The sequence below is a fragment of the Passer montanus genome, unplaced genomic scaffold (genome assembly GCF_014805655.1).
Source record: "Passer montanus isolate IOZ18808 unplaced genomic scaffold, ASM1480565v1 scaffold69, whole genome shotgun sequence".
NCBI classification, from domain to species: Eukaryota; Metazoa; Chordata; class Aves; order Passeriformes; family Passeridae; genus Passer; species Passer montanus.
This window is the reverse complement of record NW_024372036.1, coordinates 2423370-2442160: the sequence shown is the minus strand read 5'-3', so window position 1 is coordinate 2442160 and position 18791 is coordinate 2423370. Positions and strand designations below refer to the sequence as shown.

At 40.0% G+C, this 18791-nt stretch overlaps 1 protein-coding gene across 1 annotated transcript in view; it reads right to left on the bottom strand.

The window, feature by feature from the left end:
* Window positions 1-18791, bottom strand: part of HLCS (holocarboxylase synthetase) — a 118804-nt gene that overhangs the window by 62388 nt on the left and 37625 nt on the right. Inside the window, exon 6 of the mRNA XM_039729291.1 lies at window positions 14906-15177. Within this exon, the coding sequence (XP_039585225.1) occupies window positions 14906-15177 (272 nt within the window). The remainder of the gene's footprint in view (window positions 1-14905; window positions 15178-18791) is intronic.

Here is an 18791-nt window from a genome sequence, read left to right as displayed (position 1 = left end):
AAGTTTTAAAGAGTGAAGCTGGTTTCTCACGCCAACCAACACCAGCCAAGGAAGCTCCCCCAGGAAGCAGCACTTGAACAGAGCTAGAGCCAGGCAGCCCCAAACCCCAGAGAGGAGTCCTGGGTTACAAACTGTGCCTGGGGGTGTGTTCTATCCCCATCTGTCAGAGCTGGGCAGTTCTCTGCTGTTCTTGGGGCAGTTTTTTCTTTCTCTCTCCCACAGCCAATCCTCCCTCCAGGAGATCTCTGCTGTCCATGGCCACTGAGTGTCCCTGCAGGGCTGATCCAATTCCAGCATCCCATGGGGAGATGCTCCGCCCAGGGCAGGAGCCAAGCATTCCTACCTGGATCCAATCTGAGCCTGGAACAGCACAGCAGCCTTTGCCCCCTGCATTCCCAGAGGAGCAGCTTTCTCCTGCCCTGCATTCCCAGAGGAAGAGCAGGCCCATCTCCAGCAGCCCTGGAGCTGCAGAGGAAAACTGCAGCCTTGTGCAGGATCCCTGCTCCAGCAGAAGCACAGCTGGCACTGCAGGAGGGCTGAGCCACCATTTAATCAATGGATTAAAATAATTTTTTTTTTAAGAAAACACATTATTTCTTAGGAAATAAACACTAAAAAGCACATTCTACTACAAGTAGTGGTTCCCAGTTGAAATTATTAAAAATAAATTCAGTATAACAGAGAGCAAAGTATAAAACTTGTAAGAAGTTCTTTCCATCTGCAACCTTGAATCTGTGCTACCAACACCATCACCCACAGGGTGTCAGGTCATATTGTGACTCTGTCAGTGTTTTGTATTACTGCATTCTTGTTTTCATTTTTATTTTTTCCCTAATAAAGAACTGTTTCTCCTACTCCCATATCTTTGCCTGAGAGCCCCTTAATTTCAAAATTATAACAATTCAGAGGGAGGGGGTTTCCATTTTCCATTTCAAGGGAGGCTCCTGCCTTCCTTAGCAAACACCTGTCTTTTCAAACCAAGACATGCCTACACCCCAATAATCACCTAAAAAAAATGGGAAAACCACATCTAGGGATCAGAATCCCCTTGGAATGAGGTGGGGATGGGGCACTGGATGGAGACGGAGAGATGGTGGATGTGTTTTGAAACCTGAAAAGCAGAATGAGGCACCTCAGCTTTACCAGAACACATAAACCTGCAAACACAGAGCAGGCAAAACCTTCAGCCTCACAGCACCTCCCCTGGGTGACCTTAATATCCCACACCAAAAAAAGACCTTCAGAAAGACTGGAGCACATAACATTAAAACAAAACAATTTGCCTGTGATTTAAAAAGAAAAAAAAAAAGATATTCTGTAATACACACCCCTAATGAAGGTTTTGTAATAACTGTGTGGTCACAGCTTGTACAGACAGCCAAACTTGATTTATTTTTTTTTTTAATCTGGTGTTTAGTTTTGTTAAATAGAGGAAGAAAACACCCTGGTTTGCTGGAGAGCAGCTCAGCTGTGTCCTCAGCCCCGTGCTGGAGGGGACAGCCACCAGGATGGATGAGCATTCCCAGCAGGCTGCTCCACAAAAGTGCCTGGCAGCTCCTCTGTGCAGCCCCCAGCAGGGAGCCCGGAGCACTGTGGGACAGAAAAAAACCCCAATTTTATCTCCAACCAAATTCATCTGGGAATGCCAGCATCCATCAGATAAACACAGGAATAAAAACTCATCTGAATCATCTCACAGCACAAGAAAAATGCAAAAGGAATGAGAGCACAGTTGGACTCTTGGTGTTATTTTTTGATATATTTTACTCATCTCTGATCTAATCCTTTGTAATCTAAATTTAGCTTAGGCTTTCCTTGTATAGTAACCACCACTGTAAAAAAAATAATCCCTATTTCCAAGAAGGTTTTGCTGGATATTAGAAAAATGCAGATGTAGCCAAGTAACAAAGAGAACTTGGTTCTGGATTCAGTGAGTGCAAACCCCACGTTCACATTTCTTTTTTTTAACACCATTTGCAGGTATTTTTGTAAAGAACTGGATGAAGTTTGTGTTTAAAAGATGGAAAGAAAGAGGATTTTAATTTTTTTAAAAGCTTATAAGCACTCAGTAGAAAGCTTTCCTGACATGAGTTCGACAACATATAAAGGAAGAAGAAATAAATAAAATAAAAGGAAAATTTGCATCCAAAATGTTGGAATTTCTGAGCAGTAAAGAATCACAATGGGATGTGGATCTGTGAGGAATGAGGGGAATGGGGAAATGGGAGAGGGAAGAGGAGAGAGAGGGAAGGGAGGGAAAGGAAGGAAGGAAGGAATGCATCTACACTCCAGCCCTTAGGAATTGTCACTCAACTGAGATTTTGGGTTCCAAATCCCACACATTCCATCTCACTTGATTCATGCTCACAATATTTCACTGCTTAGCTTGGCAAAGCATCAAAATAGAACTTTTTCACCCCTCTTAACCTCTGCCGTTGGCACACAGCAGTTTATTAAGCTCAGGCCTCACAGCAAATTCCCATTTTCCCTCCAAACCAATATAATTCTGGTGTCATCAACACTCCCTGATACAGCCCAGCCAAGTGGAGAATATTCCCTTTTTCCTCCCAGGGAAAGGGCTCCAGTTTCTATCCAGTTATTCCCCAATTTGAATTGAAGATAATTCATCAGTGAATAATTTTATCTGTTCTGATGACCACTGAGTGCTGAACTCTCCAAACAGTGCATTAGACAAATAACAGGATATTGGGTAGGATTCTAATATTCCAATTATCTCCACTCCCAGGCACTCCTACCAAACATTCCCAAGATCCCTGTCCATGCCATGTTGCAATAAAAACCAGGAGTCTGAGGAAGAACTTGCAGACATGCTGAGTGGAAAAGGATCTACTTAGGGTGCGATAATTCACTTGTGGGGAATTTTTGAAGGAATTTAAGATGGGATCTCTGAATTGGTTTTGATGGTGTGGTTTATTTTATCTTCTACATAGGCAGGAAGAGTGAATTCAGCTCACATCTTCACTGCATGGTTCAGAAGGTCCCATAACCCTTGGTTACAAGACCTTTTAAGGAGTTATTGACCAATAAAACACTGCCAACATGGATATTTATGTTTTTGACCCAATCCTTAAATATTTCATCTTTGGGCCCATGTTACCATGTGAGTTTTTGTTAGCCAATCATGTTCTGACACACAAACCCACAGTGCTGCATTCTGAGCTCCTTGTTTACCTTGATGCCTCAGGTTTGAGCTTTTCTGTTTTTCACATTCTGAGCTGCTTCAGTGTGTGGGGCTGAGCTTCACATTATGGGATGGTGTTCTAGGTCAGCCTTCTGACAGCATCAACCTCTGTAACTACTTTTATTTTTTCTGTATCTTAAACTCCAAAACTCTAAACTTTCCTTTACTTAGCTCAGTGTGTCTCTGCTTTAAACTACAAATCCACATTCTCCCTTCCAGCACCTCAGTTTGGGAGCCTTTTCCAAGGTCTCAGATCAAATCCTGGGTTTTATTCTAAGCTTTGGCTTCCAGGCCCAAAGTTCTGAGAGTTCTTTGCATTTCAGACTCCAACCTTAGTGACCGACCTGGACTCTGTAAAATAAGAAAACTCCAATTTTTCTCCCATATTCTTCCCTTTTCCTTCCATCCTCTTCCCCAAAATTGGACTAAAACTCTTCAGAGTCAATGGCTTCTCTGTTCCTTTTACTCTCTGGTTTCTGCTGAGTCGATCAGCACTAAGTGTACAATGTTTTACAGCTCTTCTTGCAGACACCCCAAAAAGGCATTTCTGTACCTCTTCTTGGCTACTCCTATTTGTGTATAACAAAGAAAAAAAAAAACCAAACCAAAAACTGCTATTTCTGCAGCTCATAGCTGAAAAAAAAAGGTTTTTTTCTAGTATAAGGCAAGCCAAGATTTGAGTTTCTAATTGAAGTAAGATTGATTTCTTCTAATTTATTGGTTTTTACCTATCAGGAAGCCTCTATCAGGATTATTTCAACAAAAAAGTATCTTTTAAATGGAAAGACTTAGTTCTTCAATTTCTTGTTTTAATATTTTGAACTAATTAAGTAAGCTGTAGCAACAAGTTATACTTTATCATCTCATACATGAAATCAAACAAATAAAAACCCAAATAATTAAAAACAACAAAAAGAAGAAAGGAAATAAAAATTACTGACAGCAGCAAAAATTGGAAATGTGTGAGGAAAATACTGGGAATAGAAATAAATATAATACAAACAGAAAACTTCTTTTTTATTGTCCCCAAAAAGCTAATTTGCAAACTTAGCAAACTCAAATTTGCAAACTTTGTCAGGAATAGAAATTAAAAACCAAATTTGTACCATCCCTGGAAGTGTTCAAGGCCAGCTTGGAGCAGCCTGGGACAGAGGAAGGTGTCCCTGCCCATGGCAGAGGTGGCACTGGATGGGTTTTAAAGTCCCATCTAACCCAAACCATTCTGTAATTTAATAATTCTGTAATTTTATGATTCTGAGTCTAAACTGAGTGGCAGCACAATGCTGATATAAAGACAGAAATAACAAGATCAAAACAAGCCAGGCAAACCAGCAGCAGCCCCAGCACTGCCCTGAATTTCCAACACCTTCACACTCAAAGCTCTCTGGTCCTTCCCTACCACAAGAAAAACCCAAATATCCACTCACAGCTGCTCCTCCAAACCTTGGCAAAAGGTGATGGTTCTGTTTTCCCAACAGATGGATACTCCAACATTCCACAAGCATCACTCCTTGCTAACCTGCCATGCTCTGCTAACTCTGAATGGTTCTACATCCCTTGAATTCTTCATGCCATCAACCACCACAGCAGAGCTGAAATGTGCCTTCAAGCAGGTGGCCACCAGCAATTCCTTTCATCTCTCACATCTGGCACCACTCTCCATACAGAGTTTATACATTATCTGTTGCTAATAAATCATAAAATCACAGAATCATGGGATGGTTTGGATTGGAAGGAGCCTTTAAGATCATCTGAACTCTGAAGTTTTTCTATTGACACTTAACAGACACAACACAGTGAATATTTTTTATCCAAAAAGTGCAAGGTGATATGTTGCAAACTGCATTTTTAAAAGCAGGAAATATAAGTAATCGTTGGAATTCAGATTAGGTATTTAAATATTATTATAACTGTAAGAAAAACTGAAAGGATGATTATAAATAAACCAGCAGGGCAGGACATCAGCATCTGCAGATTCAGTTATGACCACAAGCAAAGTTTAGAGTCAACAAAATAAAGGTTCCCTTCCCTCACACTCCCCTATTCCCAATTAAAACAAAACAATTAGGACTGGGACAACCACGTGCTTAACTGGAATTCTTACCAGTGTTTAACTTCAGAAAAATCCAACCTCAACACTGAGATAATTATATTTCAGTTGACAATCTGCCAGTGGAACAGGGGAGTCTTGGGCTTGCGATCATTAATTGTTTGATAAGTGCTTTAACAACGAGTGTTCCCCAATTAATGCTGCAATCTCCCTACATCCATTTATTTTACATTAAGCTTAGAGTGTTTGCTTAAGAATAATCAGTAAAAATTTGTTTCCCTTGAATTTTTATTTCCTTCTTCCTGTGTCTCAGCTCCACCTCCCTCCTCTTCTTCCTTGCCCAGTTTTCCCTCCTCATCTTCCTCAGTGGATGGGCAGCCTGATGATCCATTTGAATAAAAATCCAATTAAAAATGTCCATGGGATACTTCATAGCTGCATCCCGCAAATCCTTAATGCAACGAGCCACAAGAGCTTTGTGTTTGCAAAAAATCCCGTCAGACACTCATGGGTTTTTTCTTTTTTTGATGTAAGATAATATCATCAGTTAAAAAGAAAGTGTAAAAAAAGTGTCAGTTCAAGTTTACAAAAAAACTCTGGACGTTCATCTACGTTTAAGAGTTCAGCAAAAAGAACAATGCCAGTAAATTTCTGGAGAGCAACATGAGGTACAGGATTTTATAGCAATCCTGGGGATCACAAAGCTGCAGTGGGGGAACCTCACTTTTTTTTTACACACCATTCTCCAGGCCGTGACATTTCAGGCTCAATGATATGAGGTGTGATAAATGCAAGCCCTCGTTTGAATACAAACAGATTCTTAAAATATTTTAACTAGGACTATAAGTGAAAATAAATTAGGCCAGTGGGATTTAGGGCAAGAATTCAGATTCTGTGGGATTTTCTACGTTTACTGCTTAAGTTAGAAATTACACAAGCTTCCAAAGCTTTTTGCTCTGGAAACAAGCACTTAAAATTCATTCTGAAATTAAATCACTCTCTTCTGACTGGCAGTATAAGAATAAACAAAAATCAGTGTATTTGTTCTTAACCACACCAGAACAGGTGCTGTGTGAACCTCCTCAAGCAGCTATGCTTTGTTTCCCAGCTCCTACTTTGCTTCCATAGGAAATCCAACTTCTTTTTTTCATTTTTCTTTTTTTTCCTTACAAAAGGAGAGATGGAGATGCGCAAAATGGAAAACTGTGAACTAACACTGAGTTTCTAATAAATCTACTCATGCTCTTTTCACTGAAATCTCCAGGGAATCATTCTGACTTTGTGCAACTGCACTTGGTTGTAGTTCAGCCTTGGGATCTTTCATAGAAGCCCAGAGTGGTTTGGGTTGGAAGGGACCTCAAAGCCCATCCAGTGCCACCCCTGCCATGGCAGGGACACCTTCCCCTGTGCCAGGCTGCTCCAGCCCCAGTGTCCAGCCTGGCCTTGGGCACTGCCAGGGATCCAGGGGCAGCCACAGCTGCTCTGGCAATTCCATCCCAGCCCTGCCCACCCTGCCAGGGAACAATTCCTCACTTCCAAGATCCCATGCAACCCTGCCCTCCTTCAGCTTAGAGGCCATTTCCCCTTGTCCTGTCACTCCATCCCTTGTGAAATGTCCCTGTCCATAATGTGGGCAGCAATCTCTTAATCAAGCCCATTATCAAATCACTTGGATGCCCAACTCTTATTCTGTTTTATCTGAACGCAACATTGGCAATACATTCCTTTATTAGTCTGATGATAAGAACAATTCCAATGAAGAGGTTTGGGGGAAAATGCAAATCCAGGATTTGTCCAAGGTTCAAGCTACTGCATGATGTTAATTAGGGGAAGTTGATTCTTCTGATCATAGTGCAGAGGCCCTGGCACAGGGTGCCCAGAGCAGCTGGGGCTGCCCTGGATCCCTGGCAGTGCCCAAGGCCAGGTTGGACACTGGGGCTGGAGCAGCCTGGCACAGTGGAAGGTGTCCCTGCCATGGCAGGGCTGGCACTGGATGGGCTTTAGGGTCCCTTTCCAACTCAAACCACCCACGATTCTGTAATTAATAACATACCTAGTTTTTCTATGTCATACCCTCCCCTTTTTAAGTCCATACACTGTCCTAGACTGATTTATGACTGGGTTGGAGGTTTTAAAGTTATTTTTAGAAGCACATGACTTTATTTAAGACTATATTCTGATCTGAGTTCATGTGAACAGGCAAAGGTGGCTATTTGGTGGACACAAGGATGTCTTTCTCAATGAAGTACAAATACTAATCCCTGAGTACTTCTGGGCAGTTTAAGCTTAGGCAGCATTTCCTTTTCCAAAATAAAAGTTACAATTCAAGAGCAAAATTGACAGCCATGGAATTTGCAAACCAACAGCAATAATATACACATAATATGTTGCATTTAATATTATTTATAACAAGATATCATATGTATTATGGCATATTGTATTCTGCTACATGGATCATATGCTTCAAGCTAATCCTCATCTTCAAAAAGCTGCAATGATTTGAAACTTCAGCATTCAATTTTTTCACTTTATTACCAAATTCATGGTTTAAAATGCGGGCATGAAAACAGCACCGTGTAAAACAAACCAGCAAAATGTGAGTGAAACCCTGCCATGACCATTCCTTCACTCTTGTTTTAGTTGTGCAGTCTGCCAGGGTTTCCCTCAGATTTAAGGAATGATTTCCCTCAGATACGAGCAATTATTGAACTCAGATTTAATAAATTATTCCCCTCAGATTTAAAGAATAATTTTCTCCAGATTTAAGGAACGATTCTGCTCAGATTAAAGGAACGATTCCCCTCAAATTTAAGGAAGGATTCCCCTCAAATTTCAGGAATGATTCCCCTCAGATTTAAGGAATGACTCCCCTCAGATTTACGGAATGATTCCCCTCAGATTTGAAAAACAATTACCCTCAGACTTAAAAAAAGATTCTCCTCACATTTAAGGAATGATTCTACTCAAATTTAAGGAATGATTCCACTCAGATTTAAGGAATGATTACACTCAGATTTAAGGAAAAATTCCTCTATGATTTAAAGAACCATTCCACTCAGACTTAAGGAGTTATTTCCCTCTGATTAAAAGAACAATTCCCCTCAAATTAAAGAAATTATTCCTCTCAGATTTAAAGAAAGATTCACCTCACATTTAAGGAATGATTCCCGTTAAATTTAATGAATGTTTCCCCTCAGATTTATGGAACAATTCCCTTCAGATTTCACAAACAATTCTGCTCAGATTTAAGGAACGATTCCCTTTAGATTCAAAGAATGATTCCCCTCAGATTAAAGGAATGATTCTCCTCAGATTTGAACAATTTCTCTCAGATTTAAGGAATGATTCCCCTCTGATTCCAAGGAACGATTCCCCTTAAATTTAAGGAACGATTACCCTCAGATTTAAAGAATAATTTCCCCTCAGATTTAAAGAACAATTCCCCTCAGATTTAAAGTACTATTCCCTCCAGATTTAAAGAGCAATTCTGCTCAGATTTAAAAAACAGTTCCCCTCAGATTTAAAGAACAATTCCCCTCAGATTTAAAGTACTATTCCCTCCAGATTTAAAGAGCAATTCCCCCCAGATTTAAAAAGCAATTCTGCCCAGATTTAAAGAATAATTTGCCCCAGATTTAAAGAAAAATTCCCCTCAGATTTGAAGAAAAATTTCCCCCAGATTTGAAGAAAAATTCCCCCCAGATTTAAAGAACAATTCCCCTCAGATTTAAAGAAAAATTCCCCCCAGATTTGAAGAAAAATTCCCCCCAGATTTAAAGAACAATTCCCCCCGGATTTAAAGAACAATTCACCCCCAGATTTAAAGAGCAATTCCCCCCAGATTTAAAAAGCAATTCTGCCCAGATTTAAAGAATAATTTGCCCCAGATTTAAAGAAAAATTCCCCTCAGATTTGAAGAAAAATTTCCCCCAGATTTGAAGAAAAATTCCCCCCAGATTTAAAGAACAATTCCCCCCGGATTTAAAGAACAATTCTCCCATATTTAAAGAACATTTCCCCTCAGACTCCAGGCTGCTCTGGGGCTGTGTGGTGTCCCTGTGATAATGGCATTGTTCAGGAACTTCCAGCAGCAGGGAAACCCAATCTGCCATCAGAGTTCAAGGCGGGTTAATTGCTCTGCCAAACGGGTATCTTTATTTTATGACTCAATTCCCACTGGGAATGCCAAACCTCCCTCTGCCCTGCAAGCGGGAGGCCCACTCCGTTAACAGGAAGAAAATCCACTGATTTTACACAACAACAACAAAAAAAAAAAAAAAAAAAAAAAAAAAAAAGAAAGAAAGAAGGGCACATTTTGCCTTCAGTTCCATGGAAAATCAGGCACACAAGGTGCGTGACAGGAAAATAGGGACCTGATTGTTCGGTGCCCTCAGGAATGGTGCACAACAGGTGGAAAGAAAATCAGGGAAAACTGACGCAAAGGAGACGCCAAATCCCAATAGAGAAATCTTTCAGCAAGCGTGTCGTGGAAAATGGTATGGCAGGGAAGAGTCTGGGAATGGCACAGGACCAAATCAGTGCCAAAAACTTCCGAATTCCTCCCTTTCTACAGGCCAGGGAGGGAACAGACTCTTGGCTGTGTCACAAAAATTCCAAAATTCCTGTGTGATCTTTTGTTATCAAGCTGAGCTTCCTCCAGCACTGGCTGGTGAAAAGCTCTGCTCATAAATGAATGGCACAATAAAGTATGAAATATTATACATTTAAAACTAAATGAGCAAAAAAACCCTAGTGTTGAACTTAATTTGATTTGATTTAAGGGAAACAAACTTTACTCTGCTATTTGAGCTGGTCTTCAGCACCAAAGGAAGACACAAAATATTGCCTATAAGAAAACACCCTTAAGGAAGAAAAGCACAGCAGCAGCTATTTAATGCACCAACTTTTTTTGTTTTGAAGATAAGAAGTCCTTCAAACATGCAAATAAATTAAGGAATGGAAGCTTGAAAGTTAGCAATAAAAATTATGTAAATAATGAAGGAATATGATGTACATACATACATCTACATTTACATCTACCTCTACATCTACATCTATATCTATATCTATATCTATATCTATGCAATAAAAATTATGTAAATAATGAAGGAATATGATGTACATACATACATCTACATCTACTTCTACATCTACATCTATATCTAATCTATATCTATATCTATATCTATATCTATATCTATTCCTATATTCAGGAATTTAAAGAGCAGGTCTATTGCTCTTAGTATCAAACTCTAAATTATAAGTAAGACATTAACCAAGCCAAGCATTCCTATCCCATCCTACAGTTTCACAAAATCAAGGGATCTGAGTTTTTAAAGGCAAAATGAACTATTGTGACCTCGATATGCAAACTGACAAAATATTTTTGGGTTATGTAGCTGCAGAAAAGATTGAGTATAGGAGATATACAGTGTTAAAATGCATCTAATCTACTGAACAGCACATGGTTTTATAATTTCCTATTTAAATTTCCAATTTCCTGAGAGAAAGGCACCTTTTCTGCAAGGAAGAATCCTTCCTGCACGCCATGGTATTCTCCATCTCCCCAACCAAAATTCCTGAGGGAGGAGGATGGAGTGGCTTAATTTATACAAACTGTTAATACTGGTGACAAAATACTCATTTTTAGCAGGCTAAAAATGTACTGGGAGTGTCTCACCATGCTAAAATACAAAGATTATCATGGAACCATGGAATGGTTTGGGTGGGAAGGGGTCTTAAAAGCTCATCCCAATCACTCAGTTTTTTAAAAATACACTTTCAGTGGAGAATAAGGGGGATCACCAAGGTGCAAGGAATAACAAAACACAGACTAAAACATCACGAGGACTTAAAAACTAAATTAAAAACCCCCCAGTCCCTAACACAGTTTGTCAATCTCAGCTTGTTTGCCCCTGAAGTGCCATTCCCATCTCCTTCAATTACACACTGGTTTTCCTTAACTCAGGCCTGCATCAGCATCATCCATATTTCAATTCAACTAATCCCAGAGTTTTCAAATAAAATGAGTCTTCATGCCCACTTCCCAAAATCAGAGCTGCAGTTCAGCTTTTCAAAATTCAGCAGTATGAATCTAGAAAAGCACAAGGACACCAACGATAGAAAAGACTTTCTTCTGCAAAGCCTTTAGCTGTTTGGAAATTGTTTATTCTCAACTGACATTTTATTTAAATATCCTATTCAGCAGTTATGAAAGGAACCTCAGCCCACATTTCACTTCCACTAAAATTCACCACTTTTGTGTCAAACTTTCCCTAACAATGGCACTTTGTTCTTCTTAAATATTGGGGAGAAGGGATCCACGGTGCCATTTCATACAGAATATATTCCATGCTGCCTTAGTCATGTGTAAATCAAATTTTCTGCCAACTAAAATATTGAAACAGGATCTAAGATAGAGAACAAAACTGAAATTTCTATCTCATTCATTTAATTTTAATGAAATGTTCGTGAAACCATTCCAGCCAATTAGGGTATGCAGAAATATTAGAAATAAAAGTATTTCTTTGTTAATCTCAAGCCTTATGAGTGTAATAAGTGTATAATGTGTATATACACTGTATATATACACATTTTTAGTCTATAATGTAACACTTGCATCACTACACCAGATGCAGCCTCAAAAACAATGGTTTCATTTTAAAACCTGCACTCCCAGGGATGCTCAGAGGAGCCACAGAAGGTGGAACTGTTTCTGGCAGGGTTAACCTGCTCAGGTGGCATTAGGATAAACATCTGGGAAGAAAAGGTTTCTGAAACTCACAGAAAGACTTTCCATCTAGAGAAAAAAAACCAATATTTGGGGAGGATTTGAAATTTCAGTTTGAGACATAAAAGTTGCAGTGCTTTTAAAAATAGCCTGAAAGGACTTTGAACACGAAATCACAGAACAAATATTGATCATTTAAAACAACATATGACATTTTTAGGATTTTTTATTTGGCAATTAGGCCATTGCCATTAAATTTTGGGTACCTACAGGTGAATTCCCCCTTTGCTGTGACCTCAGGACACACAGGGACAGTACAGTGAGCACCAAACACCCCAACCACCATCTGGAGAGCTAATGAACAATCAAGGGATCCCAAATTAAACAACACAACTTTCCCTTAGAATCTTTAGGACAACACTGTCAAGTCCAATCTATTCCCTCAGCCTCCAGAATCAATTTTTCAAACTTTATGACAGGTCTAATAGTTCCCACCTGTTCCTCCTGCCTGACTTTTGACTGGCACGTTCCCAGCCAGGGTGGAAATGCAGACAAAGGCCCCTATTAGGCTCCGGCTGTTTCTCCACTGTGAGGTTGCTCAGCCATTAAATTAATTCCAGCCCCTTTTTCCCCCTTCCATCTCTTCATTTTTTTGGGGGGTTATGGAAGTTTGGGGAGGTGGAAAAGGGAGATAAAAGTTTGGTCTCTAGTTGGTGGGAGAGGTATGAGAAAATCTGAAGTGGCAGAAGTTAAATGCTGAATTTTTTGGATAATATACTTAAATTAAACGATTTACAGCAAATCCCATTCATTAAGTTCTTGAGGTGTCTGTATATCTTCAACCATTAAAACTTGGTAAAATTTGAGACAGATTTGGGAGACCCCAACAGAGTCCTTCATTCAATGCCTGATTACATAATGGAAGTGTTGCAACCTTTTTCTGGGAATCCTGAAGGATCAATAAGTAACTCTTTTTTCTTCAAGCAAAAAAAGTTATTTTTCCTGAAATGTATTTTCCTTTCATTCAGAACTGGAAATTAGACACAAGCACCACACACATATCCTAACAAATTCATACTGGTTCCTTTGGAAGCACCTTAAAAACCCGACAACTTTTTCCCACAATAAAAATTACCTGATTTTTGCATAAATTTCTAGGGATTTATGAAATGCTATAATTTAAATCTTAAGGTTCTTCACTGAACAGCAAATCACAAGGATTACATTATTCCATTATCCATGACAACAGAGTATTTACAGCACCAACCACAATACCTAAGACAATTATTTTAACTTAATAAAAAATAGGTATTTTTGGAAGATAAATTTCAGATAGATTATTAATAAATTAAGAAATATGATCTGCCTAGGACCATCTTCCTAGCATAAGATATGTAGAGTCAGGACTTGCAGTTTACAACTTACCTGAAAATTAACTATTTAAGACTCATCATGATGGGGGAAATCTTGAAGACCTGTATCTATGAGCACTTCATTGTATTTGCATTACTTAATATAAAAAACCAACCTTTAAACATATCTGAAAAATCAAGACCAATTCTCTTATCTCCCTTGCTTTGATAATTAATCATTCATAAATTGGTCAGATTCTGTTTAGCTTGATCCAAATCACATCCCAAACCTCTGAATTAAACACTTCATTTCACTGAGATGTTGGAACAAAGTTACTGAGAACCAAAACAAACTGAGGGAAGAAACCTCTTGATTTATTCAATTATCACCAATTTCTTCACAATCCCCCTTCCAACTCTGTGGGCTGAACATGCTGTGAGCACTAAAAATGAAGAAGCAAATGCCACAAATAACTGAATTTCTATAAAATAACTCTCCATGGCCTCTCATCAAACTGCAAGTCTCTATCTCTGCAAAAGCCACTGCAAAATCAGCTGCAGGATTAAATCTGGGGGAGAGCATTGGCAAAATCACATAGCAACATTTTTTTAATGTGTGGATGTTTGAACACACAGGGAATGGTTTGGAATAGAAATCTGTATTTTTCCATAAATTGCAACTTAGGCTCTCAGGCTGAGAACTGAAGCCATTATTGTTGCTTAACTCATCAGTGACAACACCACCCAAGACAATTTAATCTAAATTAAAAAAAAAAATCCCAAACAAAATTCCTGAGGTTGTTTTTCACCTGTAAAATTCATCTGCAATTTCTGCAGATAAATTAGCCCTGATATTCAAAACTAGCTGCCACAAGAATTTCCAGCTGCAGGCTTGGAGTTTCTGTCCTGAAGAGCAACAACTTCCCCAAGACAGTTTTTTCCACCAAATTTCCACTAAACACAACAGTACAGCCTTTGTACACAGACTCCAGGCTGAGATTTAGTAACTGTGATTTTCCTATCACTTAATTCCATTTAAACTCTAATGAAGAACCTTCTCTAAGGTATCCCACAGCTCATTCACAAGGGTCATCTGTGTGATGATGAAAGCACCTCTAGCAGAGCTCTAATTCGTGTTTTAAGAACACAAACCAAGCACTAAAGAGCATTTTAGGGAAATATTCAGCAAAAGAAATGAGAGAAAACAGGAAGGTTAAAAATTAAAGGCACAACGTGCTTGGTATGAGTCTTCTCAAGTGAAAGGCTGAGATAATAATTTGCACTAGAGAATGCATTTAATCTCCTAAATATGAATATTTATTAAATCAAATTTTCTTAGGGTGATGCTCAGAGGAATAAAGATTAAACTCCACTACCAACCAAAAGGCTGATAGTGCCACTCAGCTTTCCCCACCCTTTATGGCTCAATATTTTATATATTACCAAATAATATCCTGTGAACATAAAGTTCTCCACTTCATGTCCAGCTCCTCTCTGAGCATTGTGTGTCACCACAATTATGAATTCCCAATCAGAGAGTTAACTCGGGATACCCTGCATCCCCATCTTACCCGTCCAGAAGATTCATGGTTGTCGTGGTCACCTCAGTGAAGAGAAGGATCTTGCCCAGCTTCTTGGTCTGCAGATGCTGCTGATAGGTCTTGAGGCTGAAATGCTCTGAGGAGAAGCTCCCCATCTCCGTGATCACGGGCACCAGGGACGGAGTCACCTCCACCTTGGACTCACAGGATGAAACAAACTTCAGGGACACCTTGCTGGATGCCCTCAGTCCCTCAGCATCCACGTTCCCCTCCAGCCATTTCAGGAAAGCAAGATGGATTTCCTGTGGGCAAGGGCAAGAGGATGAGAAAGAGAGATCACCCCATGTGAGGACACACCAACATTCTTCCAAAAACGTTTTTATTCAAGCAATCTTCTACTTCAAAACAGGGAAATTTTTCCTCTTCAAATACAAAGTTCTGTTGCTCATGCTTGACGCTGTCCTAGAGTTGAGACCACAATCCTCTGAAGACTAATTAATCTTCATTTTTCTCTGTAGCAGGGTTTGCAGTGTCTTCCTACACTCTGAAGCATGGAGTGCACACATTCATCTGCATCTTGCAGGTTGCTCAGCATGCTGAGATCCTCTGCTGGAAGAAGCTCTTTAATCCAGCACTAAGTGTTGGATTAAGCCTTTTTCTGACTCAGAGATGGGGCAACTGAGATGTGTTTTAAAAACTTTTATTCCATTTTCAGTCTCATGAGAAGGGTGAGACAATACAGATGTTATAATTCACACCAACACAATCAGAAGCCAATTATTTCCTAATTACAATACACTGTAAGTGTTTCTTGGCCTATCAGCTTTAGCCACACCATGCTGTAGATGCCTTCAAGCCAATCATCTAAAATTACCCCTCGTGGGTCCCACTACAATGCATCTTTCACAGTTTTGTTTCTCCAAAGTATCCAGTCTTATTTTCAAGGCCATCCTTTGAAACTTCTTTCTAGTTCCATTTCTCTCCCAACAAAGTTTGTTCTATTCCACGGCATTTCTGAGTCAGCATTTCTTATCTCAAGGTTTGCACACGGATGCACTGTGTGAGCCTTCTGTCAGGCTTGGAGAATTCCCTACAAATTCATTTCCCACAACTAAGACTCAATCTGAAGGCTAAACCAGCAGTTTAAAAACCCATTTACTGATTTCTCAGTGGAGTATCTGCTAAAGCAGGTCACACCTTCAGCTGAGGGATGATTTACTACTGTTAGTACCCCTGTGGTGACACCCTGAACCAACTGCTGCACATTCACTCTTTCTGGAGGTAACAAATTCTGCTCTGAGAGGTTTGATATGAAATGTTTGCCACAACTTTAGGAATAGCCACAAACACAGATTCTGGGATTTTTTGCTCAGTGTGCAGCTTCAATTTCAGACAGTTAAAGTTGTCTTTTATGTGATAAATGAAACCATAAAAAAATTGTGGCTTCAATTTGACTGGAAATAAGGCACTTCTGATTCTTGCCCTCAAATTTCCAAGAGGAAGAGATCTGATTTTTAAACCAAAAGGGAATGAGGGGTGTGGGTCCTGACCAAACCCACACCCCTCATTCCCACCACTGCTGTATCTGGGAACTGGAATACATTTCCTGTGTGGGTGCTGAAGGCAGGACTGATCTCTCCTGCCCTTGAACGAGATGTGCCTGAGCTCCAGCCCAGCTCCTCAAAAGCCACAAACCACAAACTGAGAGCAAACTTCCCATAAACAGTTATCTAACCAAGAATTACTCCTCCTTTCCACACCCCACTGCTCTACCTGGAGAAGGAATGAGAGAAGTGCTCCTGCTCCCAACACCTTTCTCTGGATTTCCACCCCCAGAAATGACCTGTTCTCAAATTTCACAGCCTCTGCTGCCTGTGCTGTCAGCCCTGCAGCACCAGTGGCACAACAGGACACAAAGAAAAGAATAATTTTTCCCAAATTCTGTCAAACACTTGGTTCCAAGCCCCAAGACTAAGAGAAACTCAGCAGCTAAATTTTAGCTACAAAGAAATTACTCCTCATATCTTGCTTTCCTAAAGCCCCCCCTGAATATTTTCTGCCTAAACTCTTGGATAACATATCTTTAAATATTTCCTTTCCCCCCCTTTTCTATTTTCTGCTCTGCATCATAAATGATGATGTGATGATGATTAAAGATTTTGTGAGCATTTCTTTGACTTGCACCTTCACTCAGAGCTTTGACAGAATAAATAAATTCCTTACACATTATCCTCCTTGTTTTACATACCCACAGTAACTGATTGGCTGTAACTGATATTTAGAAAAATTACAGCTTTCATTTCTGTCAGGGAGAACATGGAAAAACTGTGCTTAATCAGAGAGTGTTTTCCTATCGCTTTCCAAACACAGAAATTCACTCAGCAGCACTGGATGTGCAAGTTCTACACACAGAAAAAGAATTTTAACTCAACTTAGGCTGGGTTTACAGTCTGACAGAAATTAAGTTACAAAATAAAGGTGATTAAAGTGTGATGGCACCGTAAATAAATAGTGAAAGTGCTTGAGGCTGTGTCAGAAATGATGATGTGTTTTTGCCACAGAATATTTTCTGGAAAGAACAAAACAGCACCTATTTCTGTGTGCTGTTCCATTATTACAAATGTGCCACACAATTCCAGCCACTTACTCTCCTGAGTGTATTATTTCAAGTGATTTTTCCCCATAGATTTTAGGCAAACTTCTTGTTTTCACTGCTTCTAACACATCCTGAACCATTTTAAGAATTGTTATATGTGTATAATTCTCAAGCTAATTTCCCCCATAATGTCCATGTGCTTACTGAGCTGATCAAAAATATAAACACAGAATCAAGGATGGGCATTTTTACAAATTCCTAAGAAAATATGGGTTCAGGTGTCTAACAAAGTTTGAAGTACTGGTCACAGTAGAAAAATTAATTTTTACTGTAAGAACTTCCTTCCCACAACATTCCAGGAACAGGGATGCTGAACATCCCACAACTACATTGGCACAGAAAAAATAACATTACTGGATAACGAAATGAACTTATATGCGAAGTCAGGGTTAAATTCTGCTCCAAGCCCCCTGAACAGGAACACAATCCTGTCAGAACGGTGGGATTTCAGCCCAGGATCCAGCTGGAATTGCCAAGCTCTCTGTTCCAGCAGCATCTGCCGTTCTGCAGCAGCCTCTGGTGGCCACAGCCACGAGAGGAGCTGGCTCAGGAACCTCCTGGACACCTCTGGGAGAGCCCAGGCACCCAGCACAGGGCAGGGAGCAGCCAAACTGCTGGAATCCCTTCCTGGGAATCCTGGAAGATGCTGCTCCAGGATTTAAAGGATTCTGGAGTCCCAGAAGCTGCAGCTGTTTGGGCTCTGACAGGATCTGCAGCGACTCATCGTGGAAAATCTGCATTTCACAACCGACCAGTGACTGCTGTGTACATTCAATAACTCAGCTGCTCGCAGGGTGGCACAAATAAATGCTGAAACTGTTTTGGGCAGAACTGAAGCTAAGCTAAATTAAATTTTCATGAAGTACGGAATTCCAGAAGGGTCTGGAAGGGATTTTAAGGATCATCCAGTGCCATGTCTGCCATGGCAGGGACACCTTCCACTGTGCCAGGCTGCTCCAGCCCCAGTGTCCAACCTGGCCTTGGGCACTGCCAGGGATCCAGGGGCAGCCACAGCTGCTCTGGGCACCCTGTGCCAGCCCCTGCCCTCCCTGCCAGGGAACAATTTCATCCTAATATCTAATTTAATTCTATTCTCCTCCATCCTAAAGCCATTATCTCCTATAAAACTGTGGAGTTTTTCTTCCAATCACACTTTTCAAGTGTACATACCCTAACGCAAAGATATTCCCTTCTTTTTCAAAGTAAGAATTACATTTCTCATCCCAACTAAACAGCTCAGTGACAACAGAGCCACTCAGT